Genomic DNA, 27991 nt, shown 5'->3' on the forward strand with positions numbered 1-27991 from the left:
GGGGCCCGTGATGCGCGTGGTAGACGTGCGGGGTGTGCAGGGGCACGGCCCGTGGCGGCCCTTCGTCCCGGGCGCCCTCGCAGGCCCGCGCCCCGCTGCGCTCTGCCGACAGCAGGGACTCGTGCTCGGCCGACAGTGGCTTGTGCTTGAGGCTGTTCCAGCTGGAGCGGCGGCTGGCCCAGGCCCCGCTGCGGCCCCACGGCCCACAGTAGGAGCTCCTGGAGCTGGACTGGGAGAAGCCGGGGCGCTGGTCAGCCCCACGGTGTGACTGAGGCCCTAAAAGGGCCACTGGCCTGGCCAGCGGGTGGCAGACCCAGCTGGACTCCGGAGGCCCTCTCCCCACCCAGCCTCTCCCTCCCCCACATCCATGGCCGTGTGGGCTTGTCCACAGTGTGCCTTCGTCTCCTCCTGCCACCCCATTTCCTTGGAGGAAAGTACCGCAAGTTAGGGCCATTTTCCTCTTCACAGGTAAGGAAACTGAGGCTCAGAGAGGGCTGTGACTTACTGGTGGGATCTGCCTGCCCCCCCCCCCCCCAAGCTCAGCTCTTTACCCTACACATTGGCGCCAAGATAAAAACCCCATTCTCCACACCAGACCCACTGACCCACTCCACTCATTCATTCATTCATTCATTCATTCCTTGCTGTCTGGTCCCACTCTGGCACTGGGAACCCAGAAATGCAACAGAGATAATCCCTGCCTGGTTCCGGCTGGACACTCGGTGCCCGAGGCCTGGTACCAGTTTGAAGCTGGACTGGCAGGCGCCTCTCCCCAGGGTCCCTCCGCACACCCATCAGGGAGCAGCCATCAGAGCCCCCGCACAGGACTCACCAGGGAGCGCTGGTCATAGCTCACCCTCCCCAGTGACATGACACTGCTCTTGCGGGAGCCCAGGGCCACCAGCATAGGGTCCGGCTGCAGCGACAGGCGGGCAGGTGCCGCAGTCCCAACGGGGCCCAGATGTCCACACAGAGGGAGACTGAGGTCCAGGTGCCCATTGGGAGTCAGAGGAATTGGGTAAAGCTTGGGATCTGGAGGGGTGAGATGGAAACAGAGGGAAGGGCAGACAGGAAGCCAGAACAGGAGCAAAAGAAGCCATGAGACAAAGAAACAGACATGGACGGTTAACAGAAATGGAGAGTTTTTCTGGGGAGACCTCCTCCACCAGGAAGTCTTCCAGGTTGGACCCCACCACATGTGCCTCCCCTCTGCCCCGCCTACAGGGCTCTCAGCTTATTTTTGGTTTTTTGTTAGTTTATTGGTTATTTATTTTAATTTTTAAAATTTATTTTAGTTTTCTCGGCTTATTTTTGGATAAGTGACACCCTTGCCTTCTGTGTTCAGGGCAACCATTGAGCTTCACCCAGCATGAGAACCTCCCTGCCATGCCCGCTGTGGAAAGCAAGGCAGAACCGTCCAGCCGGTTACCGAGGACATGGCGTGGACGGGGAGGTTTGCGCCAAGCTGCCCAGTGGTGCCAAACAGGACCAAAACCCAGGCATCCTGAGGCCCAAAGCTCTTCTCAACAGGCCGCTGACTTTTTTATTTTTAATATATTTTTATTGATTTCAGAGAGGAAGGGAGAGGGGGAGAGAGAGAAAGAGAGAGAGAGAGAGAGAGAGAGAGAGAGAGAGAGAGAGAGAGAGAGAGAGAGAGAGAGAGAAAAGTATCAATGATGAGAATCACTCATTGGCTGCCTCCTGCAGGACCCCCACTGGGGATCGAGCCCGAAACCCGGGCATGTGCCCTTGTCTGGAATCAAACCCAGGACCTTTCAGTCTGTAGGCCGACACCCTATCCACTGAGCCAAACCGGCCAGGGCTGGCCACGGGCTTGTTGAGATTTAGCATTTCTCTCCATTATGAATGTAAACAACAAACCGCAGAAATGAGCAACCACAGAGCCTGGGTTTGAGGGGAACCTGGGCCGTGCCCTTGGCCCACCTGGATCTCTGGGGAAGGGCCCTGGCCCCCAGGTGTACCTCCGAGGCTGTCCAGGCCCTCCTGCAGCTTGTCAAACTCCTCCGTGTTCGATAAACTCTGGTCCTCGTCCGAGTAGGAGCGATTGGCGTCACCCTGGGAGACCGGCCCTCGCGTTGGAACTCTGGGTTGTCAGCTCAACCCTTCCTTCCCTCGTGAACGTTTTCATGGGTCCCCCCACCCCACCCCGTTTTACAAATGCGGGAATTGGGGCTCAGGGAAGGGAAGTGAGAAGCTAGTGAGGGCCTAGCCCACAAACCCACGTCTGCCGACTACACGTTCCCCAAAGCCTCAGAGGATGGAGGAGGCGGGATCCAGAGCCCTGGTCTTGGAGACTTTAGCATCTCAGAGATGGAGAGGTCTAGTCTTACCCCCGGGGGAGACGCAGGGACCCCGATGCTGCCTCCGTTTGCATGCTTCCTGTGACGGGGAGCTCACTACCTCTTCTGGAGACTCGCCTGCTAGATGCTTGAATGGCAGCCCTCCCCCGTCCAGACCCCCTCCCCTCTCCCAGTCTCCTGCAGGCCCCCTGGGGGTGCTGCCTCCACCAGGGTCCCAGTCACCTCCGCCTGGAAGCCCTCCACCAGGATGGCCACCAGCAGGTTGAAGAGCACGTAGTTGCCGAAGGTCATGAGGGCAACGAAGTAGAGGGAGGCCCAGGGGGAGGTGGAGGCCATGCCGTTGTAGAGGACGACGTTCCAGTCCTCCTGGGTGAGGATCTGTGGGGGGAGGAGCACGCAGCTCAATACAGGAACGTCCTCAGCCCCGGCCCACCCACGGGCAGGGGCGCCCGCCGGGGGGAGCTACAGGCACACAGCAGCCCACGCCCTCCTGCAGCCTCCTCTCACAGGCGCTGGGGCACTCCCAGGGACCTGGAGTACCACGGCTCTCGCTGGGGTGCGCCCACCGGGTGGAGCCTCAGACTCCCTCCCCCCGCCCCCGTCCCCCCCCACACACACACACACTGCTCGCCTGTGCTCCCAGCTGGCCCACACCCGCAAGCCTGTGCCGCACACTCCTGCCCCGACATTCACTCCCCACTGAGCGGTGCTCCGTCCTAGCTGCTCCCACGACCCCATCCTCCATCCCGCTCATGCGTCCCACCTGCACCCCCAGCACAAGCCCACCCCCTCCCCCGCTCCTTCTGCCCCTGAGCTGTGTGTACGCACTCATTCAGCCACGTCCACGTTACCGGGGAGGAACAGTCTTAGGGAAGACTCTTAACGTGCCCACAGTCTCAGGGTGCGAGCGGAGGGGGCAGGGAGGGCACTGGGCGGGCAGCCGGGCTCCCAGAGCCTGTCCTAAGCCTGCCTGGCCACACACCCCAAACCAGCCTGCTAAACCAGAGTTGAGGGACCGCCCTGTCAGGCCCCTTTTCTCCGGATTCCCTGAGGCTGGCAGCACCAGCAAAAATCGATCCTGGGTGAAACCGCGGCCACACGCACATATGGACATGTGCTCACCTGGAACACCGTGACGATGGCCCACAGCAAGGAGTCGAAGTTCTTCCTGTCGGGGATTGTATCTCCCGTGTCTGTGCGGAGGCTGAATTTGCAGCCAAAGATGTGCATCCCGAGAATGCTGGGGGGGGGGGGGAGGGAGGTGGCTCAAGGGACTCACACACACCAGGCTCTTGCCCATCCGCCTGTGCCATTCCCTAAACAACCCCGCAAGCTGAGAGGGAGCCACGCTGGTCCCATTTTACAGAAGTGAACACTGAGACCTAAAGGGGAAGTACACGCCCAGAGCCACCGGGGATTAAGTGATGGTGGCAGGATTCACACCCAGGTCCAGGGTGTGGCCTGAGAACCCAACCAGCCATGCTCCTCCCTGAGCCCCGGCAGGGGTGGGCCCCGGGGTGGCAGGGCTCACCTGAAGATGAAGATGAAGAGCATGAGCAGCATGCAGAAGGTGGCCACGTTGTCCATGGTCTTCATGAGCACCACCAGCTGGCGCCGCAGCGCGGGCATGAAGCGCACCAGCTTCAGCACCCGCAGCAGCCGGAAGGTCCGCAGCACCGACAGCCCGCCGTCCGCCTGCCCCACGATCTCCCAGATGCTGCCCAGGGAGGCGTCACGCAGGGGTGGGGAGGGGAGAGAGGCAGGAGGAGAGCGGGGCAAAGGAAGAGATGGAGAGTTCCATTCATTCATTCATTCATTCATTCATTCATCCAACCAACAGTATTTCAAGGTCATTGCTGCTCCAGGCACCCTAAGTTGGGGGCTGTTAACCTGGACTCTATGGACCCCCCCCCCAAGATGTCTAGGGACAGAATTCAGGGGTCCACACGGTCACTGAGCTCTTTTTGAGATTTAACTTTCTTTTGAGAATGAATGAAAACAACAACATACAGAGAATTAGCAGCGCCCATGGCCTCGCGGTTCATGGAAATCACTGTTTTTACATCACACGACGGCTGACGTGGATATTTTCGAGCAGAGTTTATGCTCCTCCCTCCTCTGGGAGGATGGTAGTCACAGACCCGCTGCTAGACCTCACCATTCAATGCATTAACCCAGAAGCACGTGTATGGCTAAATCACACATTTTTAAACATTTTTGTCAACGGCACTGCAGTGTGATTGGGTTCCTTTGATCGTAGGCACTTCATTTACAGGCGGGGCCACCCCCTCTTCCCTCCTGTGCCTCCGCCCACGGCCTGGGGAGGGCGGGCGGGCGGGCACCTGATGATGACGATGATGCTGTCGAAGATGTTGTAGGGGTTGCGCAGGTAATCGAAGAGCCCGAAGGCGGCCAGCTTCAGGAGCATCTCCAGGGCGAACATGCTGGTGAAGACCACGTTGCAGATCTCCAGGACGTCGGTCAGCTCCTCGGGCTGTGGGCGGGGGGCGGGGACGGAACCGTCAGGCAGAAGGCAGCCCTGGGACCCTACGGAGGCCCACTGGCTCTAGGACTCCCCCGCCCCCACAGCCCGGGAGGTGGCAAGGCCTGGCTCTGCCACCCGGCTGCGTGGGCTGGAAGGTCAGTGTCCTCGCTGGTGCTCCATCTCCCCGTAACACCGTGGCCTTGAAGACCTTGCAGTTCTGCTGCCCGGATCCGGCGGGGTCCACTGAGATGGTGGGGCCCCTCGGGGTGACCTTCCACGAGTTTGGAAATGGTGCTGTAGCTGCACAGCGAGGGAGGCGTACGAGACCCAGTGGCAAGGGGGACACTGAGGCTCAGAGGCTGGTCAGAGCGAACAGTGGAAGGCAGCGCGTTTTGCAGACGAGGAAGCAGGTTCAGAGAAGGCCCGGTCTGCTCACCGTGGAGCCAGGCTGCTCCCGCCCGAGCCACAGGCACGGAAGGACCGTGTGGCAGGCCTGACCGCGCGCCCACGCTGGGCCGGACACCCAGCACAAGTACGGATGCCGCGGGCAACCTGGGAGGCCGCGGCGGCGGCTCCATTCCACAGGTGAGGAGAAGAGGAGAGGAGGCTCCGGGCAGTGATGGGACTTGCTCAGCAGCACCCAGCGAGGCTGTGGCCGGGCCGGGCCCTGCACCAAGTCGGACTCCCAACGGCTCTCCTGTGACACACAGACCCCACCCGACTCCTCCACTCCCTCCTCCACGCATCCCTCCTGCACAAGTGCACGCATCGCATTCCACAGGCCCGCGAGCCGCCCAGGTGCTGGCGTGTGCTGCCCCGTGGCCCGCGGACTGAGTTGGGACGTTCTTCCTGCCCCTGGGAAGTGCGGGTTCTGGTGGCAAAGCCCCGACACGCAAGTTAACTAACCAACCAGCCAGCAGGAGCTAAAGCAGGAGCGGTGAGGGTGGTGTGGGGAGTGGTGATCCTGGAATCAGGGGCAGCTTCCTGGAGGGAGGGACACCTCAGCGGAGGCCTCAGAGCTGAGAGGAGCGGGTGGCAGGGACAAGAGAAGGCGCCCGGGCCAAAGGACAGCCAGAGTCAGGGCGGGAGGGTGCGGGGCTGCCAGCCATCAGCACCGCCCGCCCCAGCCCAGCCCCTCTACCTGACAACTAGACACCTAAGAGGCCTGACTCTAATTCCGTTTGGGTTAAAAGGAGAAGGAAAAAAAGAAAAACCAACCGTCTGCTTCCCGCCTGGTGCCTGGGAAATAGAATAAAACTGCCAGCTCCGCTCCGGCCCAGATGAAAGGAGAAAGCCCCGCTCCGGGCTGTAATTACATCTGACTCACAAAATGGTCCCGAAAGGGGAGTGGGGCCCCGCGAGGGGGCCCCTCGGCGGGGAGGGCTGGGCCCGCATCAGGGCTAAGTCGGGGCCCAGATGCTGCTTGGAGCCACCAATTTCCCCGCAGGCCACACAACGCTCGACATGCGGGAGATGAAAAATGTGGACGCTGACAGCCCATAATTGCACATCGCCCCGCTCCGAGCCCCACGCGCTGCACGCGCACTCCGCCCACAATTGATGGCAGAGCCGCCGCTCCCGGAAAGGTCACCCGCTCGCTCCCCGACTCCCTGGCAACAGCTGTTTCTCCAGTCAAGTGCACACCTGTTAATCTTTTCCTAGTGCACCATCCATCACTCCCGCAAGCCTTTCTCTGGGAGAGAGACAGTGAGTGGGAGAGACAGACCGACAGACGTAGACACAGTGAGATCTATTGGGGTGAGTGAAGAGAAACGGGGGCAGCCATGCGAGAGATGGGCAGAGAGAGACCGACAGACAGACAAACATAGGCATGGGCAAGTGAGAGGCAAAGGCAGGGTGTGGAGAGACAAGACGGAAAAACACAGATCAACACATAATGGGCCAGGATCATGATACTGTGGGAGTCAGGGAGAGAGCAGGCAGGGCAGACAGACAGACAGGCTGAGGAGAAGCAGCAGAGATGGCACAGACCCACCCAGTGGAAGAAGAAAAGCCAGGTTAAGCCAGAGGCAGGAGGGTAGAGGGCAGGAGAGGGGCAGGGGCAGGGCCAGCTCACCCCTGCCAGTGCCAGGGGTGGGAGGCACCAGGCAGCCCGGCCTCTGGCCATTCCTGCAGAGGCAGGTATAGGACCAGCTGGGCAGGGGTCTAAACTATTCCCCAGGCCTTCCCATGACAGTAACGGCAGCTGGTATTAACGTCTCCCGCACGCCAGGCGGTGCTGAGCGCTTTCCATGAATTACCTCATGTCAGCCTCAAGCATTACCCTGTGGTGTCCCATTTTACAGACAGGAAACCTGAGGCTCAGAGAGGAGAGGTGACGGCCCAGGGCCATGGCCGGCCAGTGGCGGCATCGGGTCTCAAACCCAGGTCTCCTCCCCGGGCCCACACCCCTTCACCTGCCCCACTTTCCTGGCTGGAGGGTCCAGTTCAGCACAGACATGTCACCGCCCCGCCTACAAGCCTTCCACGGTTCCCCACCGCCCTAAGGACAAAGCCAGCCTCAAAGCCCTCCATGGGTGGACAGCTCCCCCCCTCCTGGGCTGGCTGCCCGCCCCGTGTGCACATCCTCCTGAGGACTCTGGGCCCTTTGGGTGGAGCCTGTGCCTCTGGTCCCTGCTCCTGCCCCTCCTCTGCCTCACTGATGGACCCAGGTCACCCTTCAGGACCCATCTCCAGTATCACTGACTCTGAGAAGCCTTCCCTGACTGCAGCCCGTGGTGCCTCCCTCCCTCAAGCCACCACAGAGCTGGACTGTTGGGCACTAAGCCACCCCATCCTCATCTTCCCAGGGTCACCCCAGACCTGGGTCGGCAGTGACTTGGGGGCTGCTGAAGGGAGAATAGCGCCTGCTTTAACCCACCCGCTGAGCTGGAGGCCTTGAATACAGTCCCCGGGGAGCTGGGGCCAGGGGACATCCCCCGCCTGGGTCACCCCTGCCCAGGAGGCTCCCTGTATGCCTGTCCTGCTGCCCATTCAGCCCCACCCTCTGTGTGCTGTTGTCCAGCTTGGCGACCATCCTCCAACTCCAGGACAGTGGAGCCCAGCTCCGGAGGGGTCGCTGGCCTAGACAGGTGACTGCCGGGAGAGGGAGAAGTGCGTGTCTCCCCATCCCACCTCCTGTCCCCTTAGTGGAACCTCCGATTCAACCTCAGAACCCCAGCGCCGGCTCTAACAGCTGCTCACCGCCACCTGGGCAAGCCATCCCCACTCTCTGAGCCTCAGTTTCCCCATCTGCCCAGGGGATAAGACGCCCACTCTGCCTACCGCCCAGGGCTGCCATGAGGGTCACCCCGGGAAGAGATGTGACCAATCCTGACAGCAGGTAACGATGGCGGCTCTGGTGCCCAAGCTGACCTCACCCACATGCTTGTCACTCAGCCTCAGTTAAGGACAGTCTGGGCCCACCCTCCCCGCAGGATGGTAGGGGGAGGGAAGGGTAGATGTCGGCACCGTCTGACCACCTCGTGGGTCACAAGAGACCCCTGCCCGCTGACACGCCTTCACCCCTCTCCCAGGCCGGCCCCTGAAAGGAGCATCCTCCTGAGGACTCTGCAGCCTCGAGGAACCTCGAGAGGCTCCCTCGTGATTTGGGCAGCAGTGGCCACCTGACGGCCACGGGGACCTGTGATCTCACCTCTCATTTGAGTACTGTGACCAGAGTGGCGGCAGCCCCCCACTTTACAGATGGAGTAGGGCAGGAGTGCCCAGGCTCTGTGCCCCCTCACCGCCTGCCTCCGTGGTGGCCACACCAAGGCCCCTGCCAGCACAGTGGGCAGCCGCAGCGTGGCGGGGCCCCTAGGACGCCTCCCCTCAAGGTCATAGCCCTGCAGGAGAGGGGCTGTGCTCACCTGCCTTCTCCCCTTCTCTCCCTGCTCCTTCCGGCCCTGGGCCACCTCTCTCTGCAGGCGCCTCTCAGACAGGGCAGCTCAAAATAAACACAGGGCGGGCCGCTCCCCACTGAGCAATGTCTGGGAGCCGGGGAAGAGGGAGCAAAAATACCCCGCGCAGAGCTCTGCCGAACAATGGCCGCCACGCGGAGCTGCTTTAAAAAGGGCGTTTTAAAAATTCTCCCTCCCCCTCACTTTTCCTTCCATTGATTTTTGAGGTTCCAGGCAGCAGATGGTAAAGTCACCCTGAACGTGGTGGTGTAAGGCGCCAAGAAAGGATTCAGAAACAATTCCTAACTCGCGAGCACCTACTATGTGCCAGGCTTCCTAACGCAACTCACCCTCCCAGCCACTCTATGAGGAGGTTGTGAGGACTCCGTGCACCACGCAGGCTCCGGGCCTGCCGCGCAGTAGGTGCTCAGTTAATGGGAGCTGACCCCTATGAGGGAAAGGGGAGACACCGAGGCAGACCCTATGGAGGGGCAGGTGACTTGCCAGGGAGAACAGCTTCTCCCGGCCTGAGGGGGGCCCACGGGGTGCCTGCAGTGCCAGGAAGAAGAGGCTCCACCACATCCGAGGCCAGAAAGCTTGCTCAGGCAGGATATGGCGGAGGCGGAGGCGTGGGCAGGGACCCCAGCCCGGCCTGAGGCTGGAGCCCGACAGGTAGAGGGAGAGATTGAACCCAGAGCACAGAGCGGTCCTAGCTGCTGTGTTGCCCTGGAAGGGACCGCTGAGAAGACAGGGACCCGTATTATCCTGGCAAACAGGCCTCTGAAGAACAACCCTCACGGTAGCATCCGCCAACTTCCATGGTGTAAACACTCCCTCCACGGCCAATTTCAAGCTCCCAGCTGTTTCTAACAATGGCCTTGCAAAATTCCTGCGTGAGAAAATTGCTCCTGCCAGCCGGTTCCAGCAAGCCACTGGGGGACAGTGCCCAGGCTCGGTGACAGGCCCCCTGGGTGCCGCCCCACTAGCACCAGCACCCAGAGCTCCTGTTCCCTGTGGGGCCTCCCCCAGAAATGCTGGCCTCTCGCAGGCCTGAGCCGGGCAAAGGCCACAAGGCTGGACCCCAGGCCAGGGGTCGGCTGCCTTCTCCCCAGCTCTCCCCTGCAGAGCCTTCCCCGGCCTCCCGAGACCTTTGTCATTAAGCCAGATCGGCTGGCAACCCAGCAGCTCTGCGCAGTGTCACGGCAGCCCCGGGGGCCGCATTGAAGTAAATGGAATGGGGCCTGCGTTTGGCAAACTAACGAAGAGGGAAATGAGAGTGTGGCCCACCGCGGGGCGCTGCGGGCGGGCGGGGCCTCTGCAGAGGGAGGGCGGCAGGGGAGCCAGGGCAGCATCCAAGTTCTAAACCTGCAGGGACTGGCAGGGGACCTGGGGCCACTGACATCCCTCCCTGGCCCAGCTGTCAAATGCCCTCCCAGGGCTGGGGTCACCTATGGGCTGGGGGACACTGGGAGCCAGAAATAGATGTTTTTCCAAATGGAGCCAGGGCTGGAGAGGTCATCCAGGCTGGCACTGTGGACCGGGGACATCTGGGCTACAGCCCTCCACCCTGTGTCCCTGCCACCTCCTGGGAGCCATCTCTCTTCCAGGTGCTATTCCCCCTGGGGGACCCCTCCTCTGACCTCCTCTCCCCTCCGAACCCCAGCTGTACACCCGATGGCCTGGGACACACCATGTGGCCGAGGAGGGAGACGGGTGACAGCCTTCACAGGGCAGCCACAGGACACCCTCAGTGCCGTGGGCTGGGGAGGCTGGGGTGAGTGGGGCACCAGGGACAGGGCACGCCCTGTTGGCTGAGCGTACGTTGTGGGCAGTGCACGAGGAGAGGTGAATGTCAGGGGAAAGGTCTGTGCTCGGTGCCGAGGGCGATGGGGCGCTGCAGAAGGTGTGGGCAGGGGAGAGCGCAGCCTCAGGAAACCTCACCCCAGCTGCCCCGGGGAGGGTGACAGGAGGGCTCACGTGGAGAAGCCATGAATGGGAGTCAGATTTGCAGGGACTGAGGGGGTGTGCTGTGCGCGCCTTGGCGTCCCTGCTGAGCTGCTGAAGAGAGACGACCCGATCTCCCTTTCTCCCCCAAGAAGATGAGCCCCAGAACTGCTGCACTCGGGCACCCATTCACCCACTCACACCCTGTCCTGCCTGGTGCTTGGCCCTGGGCTGGGCACTCAGGCCACATGGCCGAACGGGACCCAGACTGGTCAGGGGGAGACAGACACACGTGGGTGTTCCACACACCCAGCTGCCTGGGTGGCCCGCCCCGCCCCGCAGTGCCCAGCCCGGCCCTGGCGCCCGTCCCACTGGCCTGCTCGTGGTGCTCGATGCCCATGCTGACGGTGTTGACCAGGATGGCCATCATGATGCCCCGATTGAAGTACTTGCTGTCCACGATGCCTCGCAGCTTGGCGCGCATCTCCCGCCACACGTCCCCACAGAGCCGGGCCGCCCCGTCCGCCTGCTCCTCCTCGTCCTCCTTCCCCAGCCCCGACGAGGCCCCATCCTCGCTGCTCCGGGCCCCGTCCCCACCGGCCTCGTCCTCTCCACCGCCGGAGCCCCCCGAGCCCGAGCCCTCCTGCCCCGAGTCGGTGCTGCCCAGGCCCGAGGGCCGGTGGCCCCCTCTGTGCTGGCAGCGGGGGCAGCCGGTGGGGTCGGAGGCCAGCAGGGCTGAGATGGGCTGCATCAGCATGGGGGGCGTTGGGTCCAGGGGGCTGTGTCCCGGGCAGAGCTCTGAAAAGCAAACAGAGGGCAGCGTCGGTGCCTCAGGCCACACTCAGGGCTCTCAGAGGCGGCAGCACCTGCACACCAGGCCCCGCCTGACCCCAGGCCCCGCCTGACCCCGGGACATAGCTGCTAGTGCTCCAGGCTCCTGTGCCCACGGGGTCTGCCTGGAGCATGCCAGCCCCGCAGGAGGCCAGGTGGCCTGCGGTTCCTAAGGAAATGGTTTCGCCTTCTGGGCTTTGCTGGTCCTTGTGCAAAAGCATAAGCCGGGAGCACCCACCACACGGGGCTGCGGGTTCTCTATCAGCTAGTTTGCATGATGTGCCTAGAACAGTGCCTGGGGCACACATACGTGTTAACTGTCCTTGCGGCATCACTTCCTGGCCTGCGGCTGTGCACTGAGCAGACCCTCCCCGCCACCCTGGTTGCTGACGTTGTGGTTTGGGAAATGGCTGAAGAGCTTCTCTAAGAGCCAGGCAGGGGCTGGGGGTGGGTGGCCTCAGCGTTCCTCAGGCTTCCTCTGCACACGGGGCCTGTGTCCCAGGGAGGGAAGGCGGCAGGAGCCCTGGGCAGGGGGCAAGCCCTCAGGCCCCAGGACCTCCCTCCACACAAGCCAAGAGTCAGGCTGGCTCCGGGGAAGGAGGCAGGACAGGCCACTGGGCCCGGGGTGAGGGTCGGAGCTGCCCAGGGGGGGGCCGGGACCTGAGTCATGTGATCTGTAAACCCTTTCTAGGAGCCGGAGGGGCTCTCCCTGGGTGGTTTGGTTTCTTCTTCATGTTTGTCTGTATTTCCCTAGAATGAACACGTTTTGCTTGTGTAAGGGGAAGAAAAACATGCAATGCCGACTTTCACTTCCACACTTGCCTCCGAATATCTCCCAACGCCCTGGACAAGAGTCATGCCCAGGAGCCGGGCCAGGTGTCAGAGCCAAGGAGTCGGTCCCACCTCAGCTGGCAGACAGGGCAAAGCCTTCCCCCCTCCCCCAACCCCCCTTCCCCACATGGACTCTGGGCTGGGCTCCCTGACACTTGTGTCCCAGGGGGGAGGGGCAGGCACCGAGGCCCAGGGCAGGAGTCCCCTGGGACTTCCCTCTGTGCAGGTTCCCTGGAGAGGGGCATGGGCAGAAGCAGGAATCTCCTTGCAGTAAACACCCTGCCCCATGTCACCCAAGAATGCTGGTGCCAGCCTTGCCCAGAACCCAGCTAGCTCCCCATCCGAGTGCTGGGCCTGCCCACGGCCACCTGGAGCCCCCCCAAGACTACATCTGGACATGTGGTGCCCAGGCCGGTGGCTCGGAGCATGAGTTCTCCGCCTGCCTCCTAAGAATCCCAGGTGCCCGGAACGTGAGACCCCAGTGCACAGGGTCTCACCCTCACTTTTCAGGGGGCTACTGAGGCCCACAGAGGGGCCAGGGCTGTCCCAGGTCGCACACCTGCGCCTGCTCCGGGCACAGTGCTGACACCTGACACCTGCTGACTTCCATCTTGGCACCAACTGGGGCGGGACTGGGCTGAGGTGGGGCCCACCTGCTGGGGCACATTTCTCCACTGAGCCCAAACTCTGACATCCCTGACACTGAGCTTCTGTCCCTGACATACTGTGCGACCTCAAGTGGCTCCCTTCATCCTCTCTGGGGACAATACTGCTCACTCTGCCCCTCTCAGGTCTGTGACAGTCAGGTAAGCGAAGAAATGGGCCTAAGGCAGGCCCTTGCAGGTGGCCCGGCCCCTTTATCCCTGGTGGCCAGGCGTCACTGCTCAAGCGTGCTCGCAAGCATGGGGTGGCAGCAGGAGCCCATGCTGGGGTGACTGCAGTGGGCGGGTTTTACAGAAAACCATTCCTGTCTCTCTGGGAATGAAGGGGCGGAGCCTGAGTCCACCTGCGAACCAGACTGGGGAGGGAATTCCTCCAGGGCCGGGGCTACGTCCCCTGAGCGAGCCCAGGGCCAGCCCAGGCCAGGCACTGGCCGGTGGTCAGGAAAGAGGGGGAGGGCACGAGGGGTCGGGCTGGAGCCCTCAGGGGAGATCTGGGATCTCAACCTGCCGGACTGGCCAGCTCTGCTTGTGCTGGGGAGACTGGGGGACGCGCTTGCGAACTGTGCTGTGGCCCCGAGGCCACGGGAGGCAGGGCCACTTACTGAAGTGCCTGGGCTCCTTGGCGTGGGGCGCGGGCTTGGCGGAGGCGGGGCCCCCCGGGCCCAGGGCCTGGCGCCGGCTCCGCAGGGCCTGGTAGAAGCCCAGGGCGCGGCGCTTGGCCTTGCGCAGGATGTGGCAGACGTACTGGAAGATCTCCTCGTAGCAGTCGCCCGGCTCGGCGTAGCTGGCCACCGTGCTGGAGGACAGGTAGCGCTGCCGCTGCTCCAGCATCAGCCGGTGCTCCCGCTGCTTGGTCTCCGAGAACTGGGTCGCTATGACAACGAGGCACAGGTTGATCATGAAGAAGGAGCCCACCTGTGACCAACGGGAGGAGAGGACAGGGACGGGGGGACAGAGGGTGGGAGAGGCAGCAGTGAGGGTGGGGCGAGAGGGAGACAGACAGGGAGACAGACAGGGACGCAGAGATGGAGACCAGTGAGGAGGCAGAGCAAGAGCAGAAAGGGCGACAGGAGGAGGCGCAGACACGGGACAGGACAGGGGAAGGACCGAGCGGGAGGCAGACGACCAGGGACAGCAGGTGCACAGAGAGCAGAACAAGGAGAGACACCAACAGAGAGAGAGAGAGAGAGAGAGGGAGAGAGAGAGAGAGAGAGAGAGAGAGAGAGAGAGAGAGAGAGAGAGGGGGGGGGGCTCAGAGAGGATGGGGACAGAGGCCACGGGAGACGCAGAGACGCAGTGACGGGGCAGCAGAGGGAGACGAGGAAGGAGGTGGAGGGCCCGGAGAGACGGAGAGGCACAGCACAGGCAGGGACAGGAAAAGAGCGCTGAGGCCTTGCTCCCAGAGGATGTCAGGGCCGCAGGCGGCCGTGGCCCAGGCAGCTCCCCAGGCTCCACGGGGACCTGCTCCAAACCCGCTCCCCTCGGACCCCAGCTCTGGCCTCACGGCCCTCCCACCAGGGACTCAGCACTGCGGCCCCTCCCAGGCCTCCCGGGCCCTGAGGCCCACGTCAGCCCTGCTCTCTCTGACCTTGCCTTTGGCCCCAGCTGGGCATCCGGACAAGAGCAGAGGAGCATCCCTGAGAAGCTTTCGCTGGTGGGGCCCTATCTGGGCTTGGATGGGGTGGGGGGGAAGCAACCCAGTGGCGTTAGGAATTCCTGCCACCTCCAGTCCCAGGGCTCAGCTCCAGGGGGCCCTCCTGCTCTGGTTTCCAGAGGGTGGGCCCCTGCCTGGCATTTACTAAGCCTTTGCATGGGCTCAGGCCCTGCCAGTGAGGGGCTGGGTGGTGGCTTTTCACCCTCTTCCAGGCTGCCCACCAGGAGTTCCTGCAGGCTGAACCCGCCACTGACTCACCCTTCCCGCCTCTCCCCGACAGCATGGCTGGGGAGCTGGGGTTCTGGGGCCATGAGGTGAGAGCTTCCAGGCCGAGAGGACTCTGGGAAAATTCCCAGGGAAGAACAGGCCCCACTCGTTCACACTTCCTGGGGACATGCTCCGTACCAGCCTGTGAGGAGTTCAGATCCTGCCCTCTGGAGCTCACACCTGTCAGCCTTCTACCCAGCCTGCCCCTGCAGCTGCTGCCCCGGGGCCTCCATTTCCCCATCTGTAAAATGGGAGGCTCAGCAGGACCAGCTGAGGACTTCTGTAAGCAGAGAGAGCCCTGGGGATCTGGGTCTGAGGACCTCTCCGGGGTGCCGGCTCCTCCTCTGCAGAGCGAGCAGGTGGCCCTGCGTGGCCAGGGTTGAGGGGGTAAATGCCCGCACAGCCCCCCAGGCTCTGCCTGGACTGGCCCTGTTCCCCATTTCACCATGAGCTCAGGAGTGGAGGAGCTTGCTCTGGGCCACTCAGGAGTTACTGACCCAGAATCGACCCCAAACTCCGCCAGGAGGAGCAGCCAGAGCATTCCTCAGCCTCCCTCTGGAATCCGGGGCTTCTCTAGCCACCCCAGTGGGTCGTGTCCCCTCTGCAGGAGGGTCTGCCTGCGTCAGGGCCTCTGTGACACCCCCCCCCCACCCTGAAAGCTGTCCCTCGGGCCGTCACACCCACCCCCGCGCCTTTAAGGCTCAATTCTGGTGTCACCTCCTCCAGGAAGCCTCCCACTCCCCCACCCTCCTCTGAGCTGGCTTAAAGCCTTCTCGGGTGCCCCACTATCATGGCTCCCTAGATGCTGTCACTGTACCCATCTTCCCCATGGGACTAGGAGCTCCCCCCGGCAGGGCCTGTCTGACCCCCGGCTCAGCCCCCAGCTCTCTGCCCAGGGCCAGGTGCAGTGCAGGCCTCCCCGAATGTGCCGGGGAGACACTGAACCAACCAGGGGGTGAACGGCGGCTCTGAACAAAGCCTGCTCCCGCCTCCTTTCCCCCCGGGTGTCTCCTATGGGCCCAAGGCCCCAGCCTCCCCAGGTAGGCACAGAGCACAGCCAACAGCAGGTATGTCTCAGGTCACCTGTCAGCTTGTCCTGAACCCCCAAGGTCCTACCAGCCCAGGATGGGGTGCTGCCCCAGAGGGTCAGTGTGGCCTCTCCCACCCCAGAAGCCAGAGCAGCCAGCTCACAGCAGAGGGCGCCGGCAGCCACTCCCCCAGGAGTGAGTCACCTTGACATTTGGGGACTGTGTGCGGACAGTGGCTGCAGCTGCAGTCAGACAGGGTGGATGCGCTTCTCGGGGGAGACTGTGGGGGGAGGCAGGCGGGACTGGCCCGGAAGGGGGGTGAGGCGACGGAGTGCCTCCTCGGTCTCCAGGTCCCCGCACAAGGCAGGGCTGCCTGCGAGGGGGGACCCTCCCAGAGTCTCGGGGAGCTCCGCCAAGTCACGGCAGGCTCGGTCTCCTCTCCAGAGCCTGCTCGGGAAGCAGCCCGGGCCTCGGCCTCAGAGCAGCCGGGACAAGTGGGCTAAGCTGGAGCCGGAGAGCTTCCATCCTGGGGCTGCACCCGGCTCAGGTCAATGCAAAGCATGTTTTCCCAGGGACGACGAGGCCGAGAAACAGGAGCGGGAGCCGGGGGTGGACTCAGATGCCAGAATGAGAAATGAAGACAATCGGAAGTGATGGATGCCTCCAGTACCGCCCCTGACAGCTCCCTTCAATCACCCGCTGCTGAGCTGCATTTAAAAAACTGCTCCCCCCTCCCCCGTTCTCTCCCACCCAGTCTTTCTGGCTCTGAGGAGCTCCCCGGGGACTCCCAAAGGCCCCCCGCCTGCCCCCTGGCCCGTGGGTCCTCGAGCTTGCCCGGACAGCCCCGGCTCCTCGGACACTTACTATGATGAGCAGGATAAAATAGATGAAGTTGTAGAAGGAGTGGGCATCCATCACGTAGTACATGATCTCCACCCAGCCTTCCAGAGTGATCACCTGCAGCCAGGGCAGAGCAGAGGGGAGGGCGAGCCTGAGCCAGGCTGATTCTCAGGAAGGGCAGGCAGCAAAGGCAGCGCCCCAGACAGAGGCCCTACTGTGTGCCAGGACGCTTGACACGCATTACCTCTCATACAGGCCAGCCGTCGTCATCCTCATTATACAGGTGAGAAACTGAGGTTCAGAGAGGTTAGGGCACCTGCTCAAGATCACACAGCCAGGGAGCAGAACAGAGGCTTGGTCCGATCCCTGTCGCTCCAGAGCCCACCCCCTTCCCAGTCTACCACACCCTGCAAGTAGGGGACCCTGGTCTCCGGCTCCGGCTCTCTCTAAACCTCAGCTGCTTCTCCTCCGTGTATGGGGCTGATGGAGCCCACCCGGCAGGGCTGCCTGAGCTCAGCAGAGCCTTGGAGTGTGGCAGTGATGAGGCTGGTGTGACTCTGTTCCCACACACTCCTTCCGGGAGAGGGAGGCAAGACACATGCAGGGGCCTCCTCCCCAGCTCTGCTGTCTGCTCACTGCTGGGCAGCCCGCCTCCCCTCTCCAGCCGGAGGGTCCCAGGGTGCAGCGCTGGGCTGTGGTCACATCACACCTGGAAGCTCTGAATTCTGTGGTCCTGCCGCTCCCCAGAGCAAAGTGAGCGGAGCAGCCCCCCAGTAAGGCCCACCCCCTCCTCAGGGGCTTCGCGCCACCACTCCTGCTCCTGCCCCTCCTTCCTGCTGTCCTCAGTGACCTGACTGAGCACTCCCCGCACACGGGGCTGACCGCTCTGCCCACATCATCCGGCCCATTTTTCTCAGCCATTCAAGGTGGGGGAGCTGTTACCCATTTTAGGGATGTGAAAACTGAGGCACAGAGACATCAAGCAATATCCCCAAGCTCCTACAGCCCTTTCTTTGAACCTCAGCTGCTCTGTCTATAATGTGGGCATGACAGTGCCTATCGTGCCAGCAAGTCGGGCAGATTTCAATGAAGGAAGTGGCAAATGCCGAGCACAGAGCCCTGGCGGCCAGGTGAGCTGCTCAATCCACCCCACCCCACCAACCCCCAGCCCCCAGCATCGGGGCTAGTGTCTCACCTGGAAGATGACGATCCAGGCATAGCCGATGTTGTCAAAGTTGATGGCCCCCTTGTGGGGGTTGGCGCTGCCCGTGCGGCACACGTTGTAGTAGCGGTTCCAGTTGACACAGAGCCCGCTGGCGTTGAGGTCCTGGCGCCCCGCCCCGAAGTCGTAGACATCGTCCTTGGACAGGCAGCACTCGCGGCCCTGCTCCTTGAGCGGAGGGATCTCATGGCAGCCCATGATGCCGTTGTCCCCCGAAAGGGAGCAGATGAAGGGCATCTCGTCGTCCTCCTCCGGCTGGTAGTAGGGGGGCAGGGCCACATCCCCTTGTCTGTCCACAGGTGATGGTGGGCAAAAGAGGAGAAGGGGAGGGGTCACTGCTATGGCCTCCAGGCCTTTGCACTTGCTGTTCCCTCTGCCTGGGATACCTTTCCCCACCTCTGCCATGGCCACAAAACACAACCCCCCACCCCCACCCCCCGGAACCACTGTGGTCAGTTCCAGGGTCACCCACCCCCCAGGAGGATTCCCTGAGGGAGCCTTCTCAGGACCAAGCAGGACTGATCCTGGGCCCCCTGTGGCCAGACTATACCCTGTACACGCCTCCACTATTGCTCCTGGGGCACATGCACTCAACTCCCCTGGGAGGCTGGGCTCTTTTAGGACAAAGACTGGGTCTCAGTATCCCTAGTCCCCACACACTGTTTGGTCAGCACAGAGTAGGTGCTCAATGAACAGATGCTGAAATTTACTGACCCACCCTCCCCATTTATGGGCCTTGGACTGGTCACTTCCTCTCCCTGGATTTCCATTTCCTTATCTGAAAAACAGAGATAACAATCCCTGCCCTGCCTCCTGCAGGGGTCATCTGTGATTCACCAGAATGCCAACCAAAATCTCAACAGGATTTTGTCTATGGAACCTGGCCAGATAATTCTAGGATTTATCTGGATGAGAACAGTCAGGACAATTTTTTAAAACAAGAAATATGAGTGGCATACAGCCCTGCAAGACAGCAATATACAAACTATGAATACAGTGATATTGTAACCAGAACAGAGAGAATCCTGGAACATCACAGTGCATAGGGGAAAGCCCATGTTTAAAAGAGAACTTAGTATATTACAAAGATGCCTTTTCAGATCCATGGGGAATGGAAGGACGAAACAATAAATGGTGTTGGGACCATTGCTATCCATTTGGAAAATAATAAAGATAGATCCCTACCTCACACCGTACATACAATAAAGCAAGTTGGAGAAAAGAAAATGTTATTAAGAAAATCCTGCCCTGGCTGGTGTGGCTCAGTTGGTTGGGAGTGTCATCCCGTGCACCACAGGTGCATGGGTTCGATTCCCAGTCAGGGCACATACCCCAGTTGTGGGTTCGATCCCAGGTGGGGGCCTATGTGGAGGCAACCGATCAATGTTTCTCTCACACATTGATGTTTCTCTCTCTCTCTCCCTTCCTCTCTCTCTAAAATCAATTTGAAATTTTCTTTTCTAAATAAAAGAAAATCCTAAGGTTCATCTTAGGATTTCACATTGTCACAAATCTCCAAAAAATGTCCAATATATTTCTCAAAAAACGACCTGTGTATAAGTGGACCCATGCAGTTCAAACCCGTGCTGTTCAAAGGTCACCTGTGGTTTGCTGCTTCCACTCTGCTGGCCCTGACTCCCAACTGCCAAGTGAAAACCGTATTCAGTGAGAGTCACTAGGAGCCGAATGAACGTCTCAGGGCCTAGTTCAGACGGGGACTTGGCGATACCAGTTTTGAGAGCCCAGAGGCCTTCGTGCTCATTTTAGCATCCAGCCATTCAGAGGAAGCCCACCACCAACTCACCTGGCGCATCGTTGGCCTCCCTGCACCCCTGGGAATAAGGATTGGGAACAGGTGTTCAGTGGAGAGACCTTCCTGGCCCTAAAATACTCAGCACCACGGGTGCCCCGGGTGAAGCTGCCTGCTGGGAGCCGCCTGGGGGCGGGGCGGCCCGCACTCACATGGTGAAGTTCTCCTCCAGGAAGCAGCGGTTGCGCAGCAGGCCGGCCCAGAGCTGCACGCCGATGATGCCAAAGATGAAGAAAACGAAGAAGCAGAGCAGCAGGACGTTCCCCAGCATGGGCAGCGTGTCCAGCAGCAGGTTCACCAGGATCCGCATGCCTGCGGGGGCGGGGAGGGGAGGGTGGTCAGGCAGGGAGCAGAGGGCCCGAAGAGGAGCCAGGAGAGCAGGGCGAGAGGAACAGAGAGAGGGGAGTGGGGGGAGAGGTGGAGTCATGCGGCCCAGACCCTCTCCTTGGTATCTGCCCCTCCGAGACCCAGGGGCCATGGAAATGGCTCTGGGCCCCACCACACTTCCTCTAGATCAGGGGTGGGCAAACTTTTTGACTCGAGGGCCACAATGGGTTCTTAAACTGGACCAGAGGGCCGGAACAAAAGCATGGATGGAGTGTTTGTGTGAACTAATATAAATTCAAATAAACATCACTACATAAAAGGGTATGGTCTTTTTTTTCAATAGTTTTATTCATTTCTGCCAAAACCGGTTTGGCTCAGTGGATAGAGCGTCGGCCTGCGGACTGAAAGGTCCCAGGTTCGATTCCGGTCAAGGGCATGTACCTGCGTTGCGGGCATATCCCCAGTAGGAGATGTGCAGGAGGCAGCTGATTGATGTTTCTCTCTCATCGATGTTTCTAACTCTCTATCTCTCTCCCTTCCTCTCTGTAAAAAATCAATAAAATATATTTTTTTTTTAAAAATAGTTTTATTCATTTCAAACGGGCCGGATCCGGCCCGCGGGCCGTAGTTTGCCCACGGCTGCTCTAGATTGTGGGTGAATAAGCAGGCATTGGTGAAGCACCCTTTATGTGCCAAGCACTCTTCTGGGTAATGCACAAATATGGCCTCTCTCAGTCTTCGTGGCAACCCTGTGAGGTTGGTTATTTATTCCTATTTTATAGAAGAGGCACCTAGAGGTTCACAGAACTGAAGCTCCCTGCCCGGTCCCACAGCTAGAAAATGGCCGCGTGTGGGTTTAAACTGGGTGTCCGGACACCAGGCCTCGCACTCCTTCCAGTATCCAGGGCCTGGGACCAAGGCTGGCTGGATGGGCACAGCAGGTGCCTAATGAGTGTGGCCCGAATGCCCTTCATCTCCAGGGCAGTCAGCGGTCCCCGCGCAGGCCAGGACACACCAATACCAACCAGAACCACCCTGCTGACTCAGTCCACTGCATGATGGAACCAGGCAGAGCCACCTACAGAAGAGACATGGCCAGCGAGGGACTCAGATCTGGCCTGATGTCCTGAGAAATGAGCCAGCCGAGCCAGCAGCAAAAAGAGGAGAAAATGGGGAAATGGGAATGGAGACAGGAGTCCCCTGGGAGGGCGACCAGGTGACCTGAGGCGGGTGTCAGGCAGGCGTGGGGAAGGCAGTCAGTCATACCCTGGAGGGGCTGACATCCTGAAACCCAACAGGTGGGGAGAGAAAGCCTGTGATTTAGAGAGAGCCTGGTTCAGATCCTGCCCTGCTGGCCTGTGAGGCCTTGAACCAACCCTTTCCCTCTCGGAGGGTAAGGACTCTCAGCAAAGGGGCCCAAGAAGACACAACCGCCCTGCAAAGGGCCACACCAACTTTCAGCAAACCCTGGGGCTCCCACGCCTGCCCCCCTCCCCCCTGCCCCCAGTGAAAATGGAGAACAGAACACAGCAGCTTCCAGCCTCACCCCACACACTTACTCTTCACATCTATCTCCCCATTCTTCCCTTCTGCTCCTCCTGCCTGGGCTGACCCATCTATACCCACCATGCCTTTTCTCTCTCCACAGGCTCATCTCCCTCACCCCCCAGGCCACCCCCTACCTGTGAAATTGACCTGCTCTCCCTAGAGGGATCACATGGCCTAGGCCTGGCCAATCAGCATTTTCTGTGACCCCAGCCAGAACCAATGAGAGTCAGCCCTGAGACTTCTGCTGGAGGAAAATGCTCTCTTTCTGCAGAACAGGAGTTGGGCCTTGAACTGCTAAGGCCATCTTGCCTCCGGAGGGTGGTGCCTGCCGGGGGTGGAAGCCAGACCAAGGAAAACTGAGCCCGGGACAGAGAGGGGACGACTCCTGACAACAGCCACTCTCTAGAACTCAAATCTGGACATGTCACCACCATGCATGACAATCTCGGGCTCCCCTCACCCGTGGAAGCTGTGGGGGGGGCCCTGGGAGGTGGTTCATGAGCCTTATGAAATTGCTGTAAAGGATGAAGGTGTGATGCCATGAATTTTTCCGGGAGAAGGTTCACACGCAAGTGTCTGCGGCCCCAAAGAGAGTCAAAAGTTGGTGTCAGCCTTGATTGCACACACACACCCCCAAGATCCTGTGAGATCCAAAACTGCCTACTTCTCTAGATTCATCTCTCTCCCCCGCTTTCTCTCTCTCTCTCTCTCTATCTCTCACCAGTTTGCACCCCTATGCAATACCAAATTATTTGAAGTTCCCTAAACATACCATGGATTTCACACCTCCAAGCTTTCACTCACGTGTTCTCTCTCTTTCTTCCGTCTCTCCTTTGCCTGGAAAACCCCTGTTCGGCCACCACAGCCAGGTGAAGCTCTACTTTCTCTCTGAGAAGCCTTCCCATCGCACTTCCATTCCATCCCACGTAGACTTTATCCCTCTCTCTCCTGCCCGGGGCAATCCCAGCCCCTCTGACCTGGCCGGGGCTGCCATGTGCGTGTGCAGGTTGCATGCCCCACAGCCATGAAGTGCCCATCAACATCTAGTCTTCTTCCAGCGCTAGGGTGCCTTCCCAGCTCCTCCTCTGGGCTGAAAGCTCTCAGGGACAGGCCTGTGTCTGAGTCACCTCGGAGCTCCCAGAGCCCAGCAGGTCCCGGCCAGAACAGGGGCTCGGCCAGCATCTGTGGAACGACTGCTTGTGAATGCATGAAGCAGAAGTCACGGGGAGATGGAAGATTGGAGAGGAAAGGAGGGAGAGATGGTGGTAAGGAGAACAGTGGCCCTGCCCAGAGTTTTGCGTATTCCGGGGGTGATGCTGATGTGGTTATTCACACGGGTAATTATTTGAGATTTGCATCATGAGCTCTATGTGGAGTGCTTTCCAATCAATAATTAATACCTAGCCCCACCCTAACCGGTTTGGCTCAGTGGATAGAGCGTCGGCCTGCGGACTCAAGGGTCCCAGGTTCGATTCCGGTCAAGGGCATGTACCTTGGCTGTGGGCACATCCCCAATAGGGGGTGTGCAGGAGGCAGCTGATTGATGTTTCTCTCTCATCGATGTTTCTAACTCTCTATCCCTCTCCCTTCCTCTCTGTAAAAAAACAATAAAATATATATATTTTTAAAAGAGCTTGGAAGTTAAAAAGAAAAAAATACCTAGCCCCATGCTCCCTCCTCACAAAATTCGGTCAACCTCCTCTCAGGAAAGGCTCAATACCCCAACTCCCTGCATCCACACCCCCAAAGGGAAGCCAGGGGGTGTTGGGAGGAGGGAAGCAACAAAACAGAGGAAGCGCCCTACAACCCGTCTGAATGTCACGGGAGTCATCACAGGCCTGTCTGGTGTCCCACCATCATTCACCCATCAGACACCGATAGCGCTGCGTGCCAGCGCCATGCTGGCCACATGGCTGGTGGTCCAAGGATGAACAAGTCCCATTTCACCCCCTCAGAACTTGCAGTCTAGCAGCAGGGGACAGGGGGCCACAGTGTTGGGGTGAAAGGACCATGGCCAGGGAGTGGGCAGCTCTGGGCGCATTCCCGGAGGGGCAGACATGCGCTGGGCCCTCACCTGGTGGGAGCCTGGGGCAAAGGCGTGACCATTCAGTGCACACAGGTTGTGCTTGGGGGTCTAAGGAGTGTGGGGCTCTGCGCCGGGTGACTGGTTGGGGAGGCCGGTTGGCAGATTTCTAAGCAGACCGAGCCCAGATGGGTCTGGGGTTAAACAAGAAGGGGCAATCCTGGAGGCCGGGACGAGGCCGGATCAGAAAAGCCTCTAGGGCAGTGGTTCTCAACCTTCCTAATGCCGCGACCCTTTAATACAGCTCCTCATGTTGTGGTGACCCCCAACCATAAAATTATTTGCATTGCTACTTCATAACTGTGATTTTGCTACTGTTATGAATCGTCATGTAAATATCTAATATGCAGGATGTATTTTCATTATTACAGATTGAACATAATTAAAGCATAGTGATTAATCACAAAAACAATATGTAATTATATATGTGTTTTAGATGGTTTTAGGCGACCCCTGTGAAAGGGTCGTTCGACCCCCAAAGGGGTCGCAACCCACAGGTTGAGAACCGCTGATCTAGGAAGCAGCGCAGGACAATCCCTGCCTGGCTGCTCCCCGGGGCCCAGCCTTTTTGCTCAATTAATTACATTTCCCTTGTTCTCCAGGATATTGAAATTCTGAAAGGCTCCTGAAAACCTGCCCGGATGACTTCCCTGAATGGCAGCTGATCCCTCCTCCCTCCCACCTCCCTCTACTGAGCTGGGTCCCAGCTCACTGTCTTCCCTGGGGCCCCGGGAGTCCCAGGGCCATGGAGCCAAGGCATAATTAGCTAATTAGGAACTGAGAACAAATCCATCATTTCCGTGCGAGGGACAGTGAGCCATGGAATTAGGGACTCCAGGAGGACTCGTGAGACCCTAGCTAATCCTCTTTTTATGCCCACAGTCAAGGAATTAGCCAAGGCACTGGGCACAGGAGATGGAAGCAGAGAGAGGAGAGAGAAACAAAAAGACAGATAAAGAGAAAGTGAAGAGACAGAGAAACATGGAGACAGAGGACAGAAATGGAGAGAAAGAGAAATAGACAGAAACACAGAGGCTGCCTTCAAGACCTGCCACCATCTGCTTCAGACCACTCCTCTCCCTCCACATCTTCCCCTTGCCAACTCCTCCTCCTCCAGGCAGTTTTCTCGGATTCCCACCCCCAGTTAGCCATGAATCCCTCCTGGAGGTTACTCGTTCTGCTCTCCTAGTGTCTGGCCTTTAGCCTAGCGTAGGAGCCAGGTGGGCCTTGACGGGGGGCAGTCTGCAGGCAGGGAGAGAGTATGGCATGTCCTGGGGGTGGCACCAGGGTAGAGACATTCTCTGGATGGCGTTTATTTTACTTTTAAATATGTTTTATTGATTTCATAGAGGAAGGGAGAGGGAGAAAGGAATAGAAACATCAGTGATGAGAGAGAATCATTGATTGGCTGCCTCCTGCACGCCCCACACTGGGGATCGAGCCTGCAACCTGGGCATGTGCCCTGACCGGGAATTGAACCGTGACCTCCTGGTTCATAGGTCAACACTCAGCCGCCGAGCCACACCAGGCGGGCTGGATGGTATTTAAAGTCAGGCGCTGGAAGGAGACGGATGACAGATGGGCAAACTGCTGGAGCCGCTCAACCACTTCACCCCTTTTCACCCGGGACCCTAGACAGGACCCTCTGTTCTAAGGGAAGCTGGGCAGCAGCCAGGCCGGGGGCCCTTTGGTGGCAGAGAGGGACCTGGGAGGAGATGGCGGATGTACTTCCTGACTGGCACCGCCCCTGGAGGTCCCGGTGCTCTCCGCAGACAGGAGCTGCCAGCCCAGATCAGCGCGGCCGCTTTGCCAGGTCCGCTCATGCAGAAACAGCTGGACTCGCAACAGCCTCAGCCGGGGGCACAGCCCACAGCCAAGAAGGGGGCAGTCAGGCCGAGGGCACGGAGGCCCAGGCTGCAGCCTGACCACGGGGCTCCCCCTCTTCCTCTGGTCTAGACAGGTGAGTGGAGGGTGCTGAGTGACCAGGAAAGGCCGAATGCTGCTCCTGCCACTGCCAACGCCAACTAATGGTGGGTGCCCAGGAGGTCAGGCCAGGCAGCATACGACCCAGCCGGAGGGCACAGCTGCAGCCCCGGCCCAGCGGGGGGCGACGGTGAGCTGATGAGGGGCCTCAGAGCCCACACCCCAGGCAAGGAGTGTGCACCCTTGCACCCTCCATCCCAGGAGAGGCCTTGGGTTCCTTCCCAAGGTCATCACGCTCATGCGCTAGGGCCGTGGTCGGCAAACTGCGGCTCGCGAGCCACCTGCGGCTCTTTGGCCCCTTGAGTGTGGCTCTTCCACAAAATACCCCGTGCGGGCGCGCACATACAGTGCGATTGAAACTTCATGGCCCATGCGCAGAAGTCAGTATTTTGTGGAAGAGCCACACTCAAGGGGCCAAAGAGCCGCAGGTGGCTCGCGAGCCGCAGTTTGCCGACCACGGCCCTAGGGTGTGGGTCCAGCCCATGTCCCACTGAAGGTGCCCACAGCCACCGTGGCACAAAGATCTACTCATTCTTCAAACGCCCTCCCCCACCCAAAGTTCCTGGGGCCCTCCCCCGGGGCCCCCGCTGCCTCCATTAGAACACGTGTCCCACGGCCCACACATCTGCCTGCAGAGAGGAGCTGGGGTGCCTACACGCTAAAAGGAGAGAAAGGGGGTCATGAAAAGGAGCAACACGCTCGGGGTTGTGCGAGCACAGGTTCCAGCCCTGGCTCTGCTCCGGGCCGGCTGCGTGGCCTCCGTTTCCCCATCGGTAAGGGGGCCAGGACCCTAGGGCTGCCGTGGAGGTGAAATAAGCTCACCATGTAAAGCACCCTGGCGGCCTGTTGTAAGCACCCGACACATTGCAGCCATTTATCATTCGCAGAACTTTTCTGGAAGATTCGGAAGGTCACTCCCGCTCAGCCCACCTGCAGTCCCTCTGCCAGGGCCACACTACTCCCAGGCCGGCTCCTCTTCTGCCTTTGCTGTGGGGGTGGTCTGCCAGGAACACCCACTTAACCCTCTTGCGCTTGGTGAGCGTCTTCCAAAACCCAGTTCCGCAAAGGCGTCCTGTCCGGAGTCTGTCTGCCGCCTCCACCCTCAATGCTCCCAGCCCCTCTTCATAATAACAGCACCGACTCACCACTGACTGCGCGCCAGGCTCTCCGCTAAGGTCTTTACACGCATTACGGCATTGCACCCTTTCAAAACCGCATGGAAATTGGTATTACTAACCCCATTTTATCGTGGAGAAATGGAGGCCTGGAGAGGAGCGTGGCTTGCTTGCAGCCAGTGGAGGGACTGACAATGCAGAGCAAACCTCCAGTTCCTGGGCCTGCAGTTGGGGCGGGACAGCGGCCTTCCCCCTCCTGCCCCCCATCCGCCCCCCCCCCCAGCTCATCAGCTCTGCTGCCCTGCCCATGGACCTGCCCTGGGAGCTCTCTCTCCACCTCTGCACCGCCCACCCCAGGCCCAGCCCAGAGGCCTCTGCACGGAAATGAGCTGTTGCTGATCCAGGGATTGTGGCTGGACGGGGACCTTGGGGGTGGGCAGTGGCCCAGCCAGGCTCAGCATCTCCCCCAGCTGCCCCTGAGCTCCCCAGGCCTCCGTACCCGCCGCCACCACAGCCTGGGCCGGGGTGTGCCGTGGCCAGGTGTACATGGGGCCAGCAGCTCAGACTCCACTGGCTCAGGCCTTTGCAGTGACTGCCCTACTTTCTCACGGGAGAAAAAAGCAGCCTTTCATATTTAAATGGCTGGGCCAGGAGGCTTTGGAAGGCACTGCACAGGCTTAAGGGGTGTGTAGGCCAGGCAAGGCAGGAGTCACCGGGTGCCAGAAGGGGGCACTTTTATTTATTTTTTTAATATACATTTTTTTTTTTATTTCAGAGAGGAAGGGAGGGGGAGAGAAAGATAGAAACATCAAAGATGAGAGAGAATCATTGATTGGCTGCCTCCTGCACACCCCACACTGGGGATCGAGCCCACAACTGGGGCATGTGCCCTGACCAGGAATCAAACCGTGACCTCCTGGTTCATAGGTTGACGCTCAACCACTGAGCCACACCGGCCGGGCAGAGGGGGCGCTTGTAGAGATAATCCAGCCCCATCGTGCCAAGGCCAGAAAGAGCCAGTGACGTGTGAAAGGTCACACAGCAAGGAACCAGAGCCCAGCCTCTGAGGCACAGTCCAGTGTTTCCTTTTCTCCGTCCTGTCTCCTTTCCTTTACCCATCAATGGTTGCGTGGCCGGGACA

At 60.1% G+C, this 27991-nt stretch overlaps 2 protein-coding genes across 3 annotated transcripts in view; one reads left to right on the forward strand and one right to left on the reverse strand.

Moving 5' to 3' along the window:
• Positions 1-27991, forward strand: part of RPS19BP1 (ribosomal protein S19 binding protein 1) — a 519247-nt gene that overhangs the window by 414214 nt on the left and 77042 nt on the right. The window contains exon 1 of one of the 2 annotated variants that reach the window (XM_059681480.1): positions 13625-13628. The exons of the other annotated variant lie outside the window; for it this stretch is intronic. The gene's annotated coding sequence lies outside the window, so the exon portion shown is untranslated. Of the gene's footprint in view, positions 1-13624; positions 13629-27991 lie in introns of those variants that run through there. 2 annotated transcript variants of the gene reach the window in all.
• CACNA1I (calcium voltage-gated channel subunit alpha1 I) overlaps positions 1-27991 on the reverse strand; it is a 102344-nt gene that overhangs the window by 26407 nt on the left and 47946 nt on the right. Inside the window, exons 6-17 of the mRNA XM_059681483.1 lie at positions 19947-20106; positions 17958-18273; positions 16787-16879; positions 13576-13888; positions 11026-11447; positions 4664-4815; positions 3853-4038; positions 3444-3561; positions 2544-2699; positions 1983-2076; positions 833-1032; positions 1-229 (exon numbers count right to left, since the gene is read on the reverse strand). The exon at positions 1-229 is cut by the window's left edge and continues 251 nt beyond it. Coding sequence (XP_059537466.1) covers positions 1-229; positions 833-1032; positions 1983-2076; positions 2544-2699; positions 3444-3561; positions 3853-4038; positions 4664-4815; positions 11026-11447; positions 13576-13888; positions 16787-16879; positions 17958-18273; positions 19947-20106 — 2439 coding nt within the window. The remainder of the gene's footprint in view (positions 230-832; positions 1033-1982; positions 2077-2543; positions 2700-3443; positions 3562-3852; positions 4039-4663; positions 4816-11025; positions 11448-13575; positions 13889-16786; positions 16880-17957; positions 18274-19946; positions 20107-27991) is intronic.

This window comes from Myotis daubentonii, chromosome 2, assembly GCF_963259705.1.
Source record: "Myotis daubentonii chromosome 2, mMyoDau2.1, whole genome shotgun sequence".
NCBI classification, from domain to species: Eukaryota; Metazoa; Chordata; class Mammalia; order Chiroptera; family Vespertilionidae; genus Myotis; species Myotis daubentonii.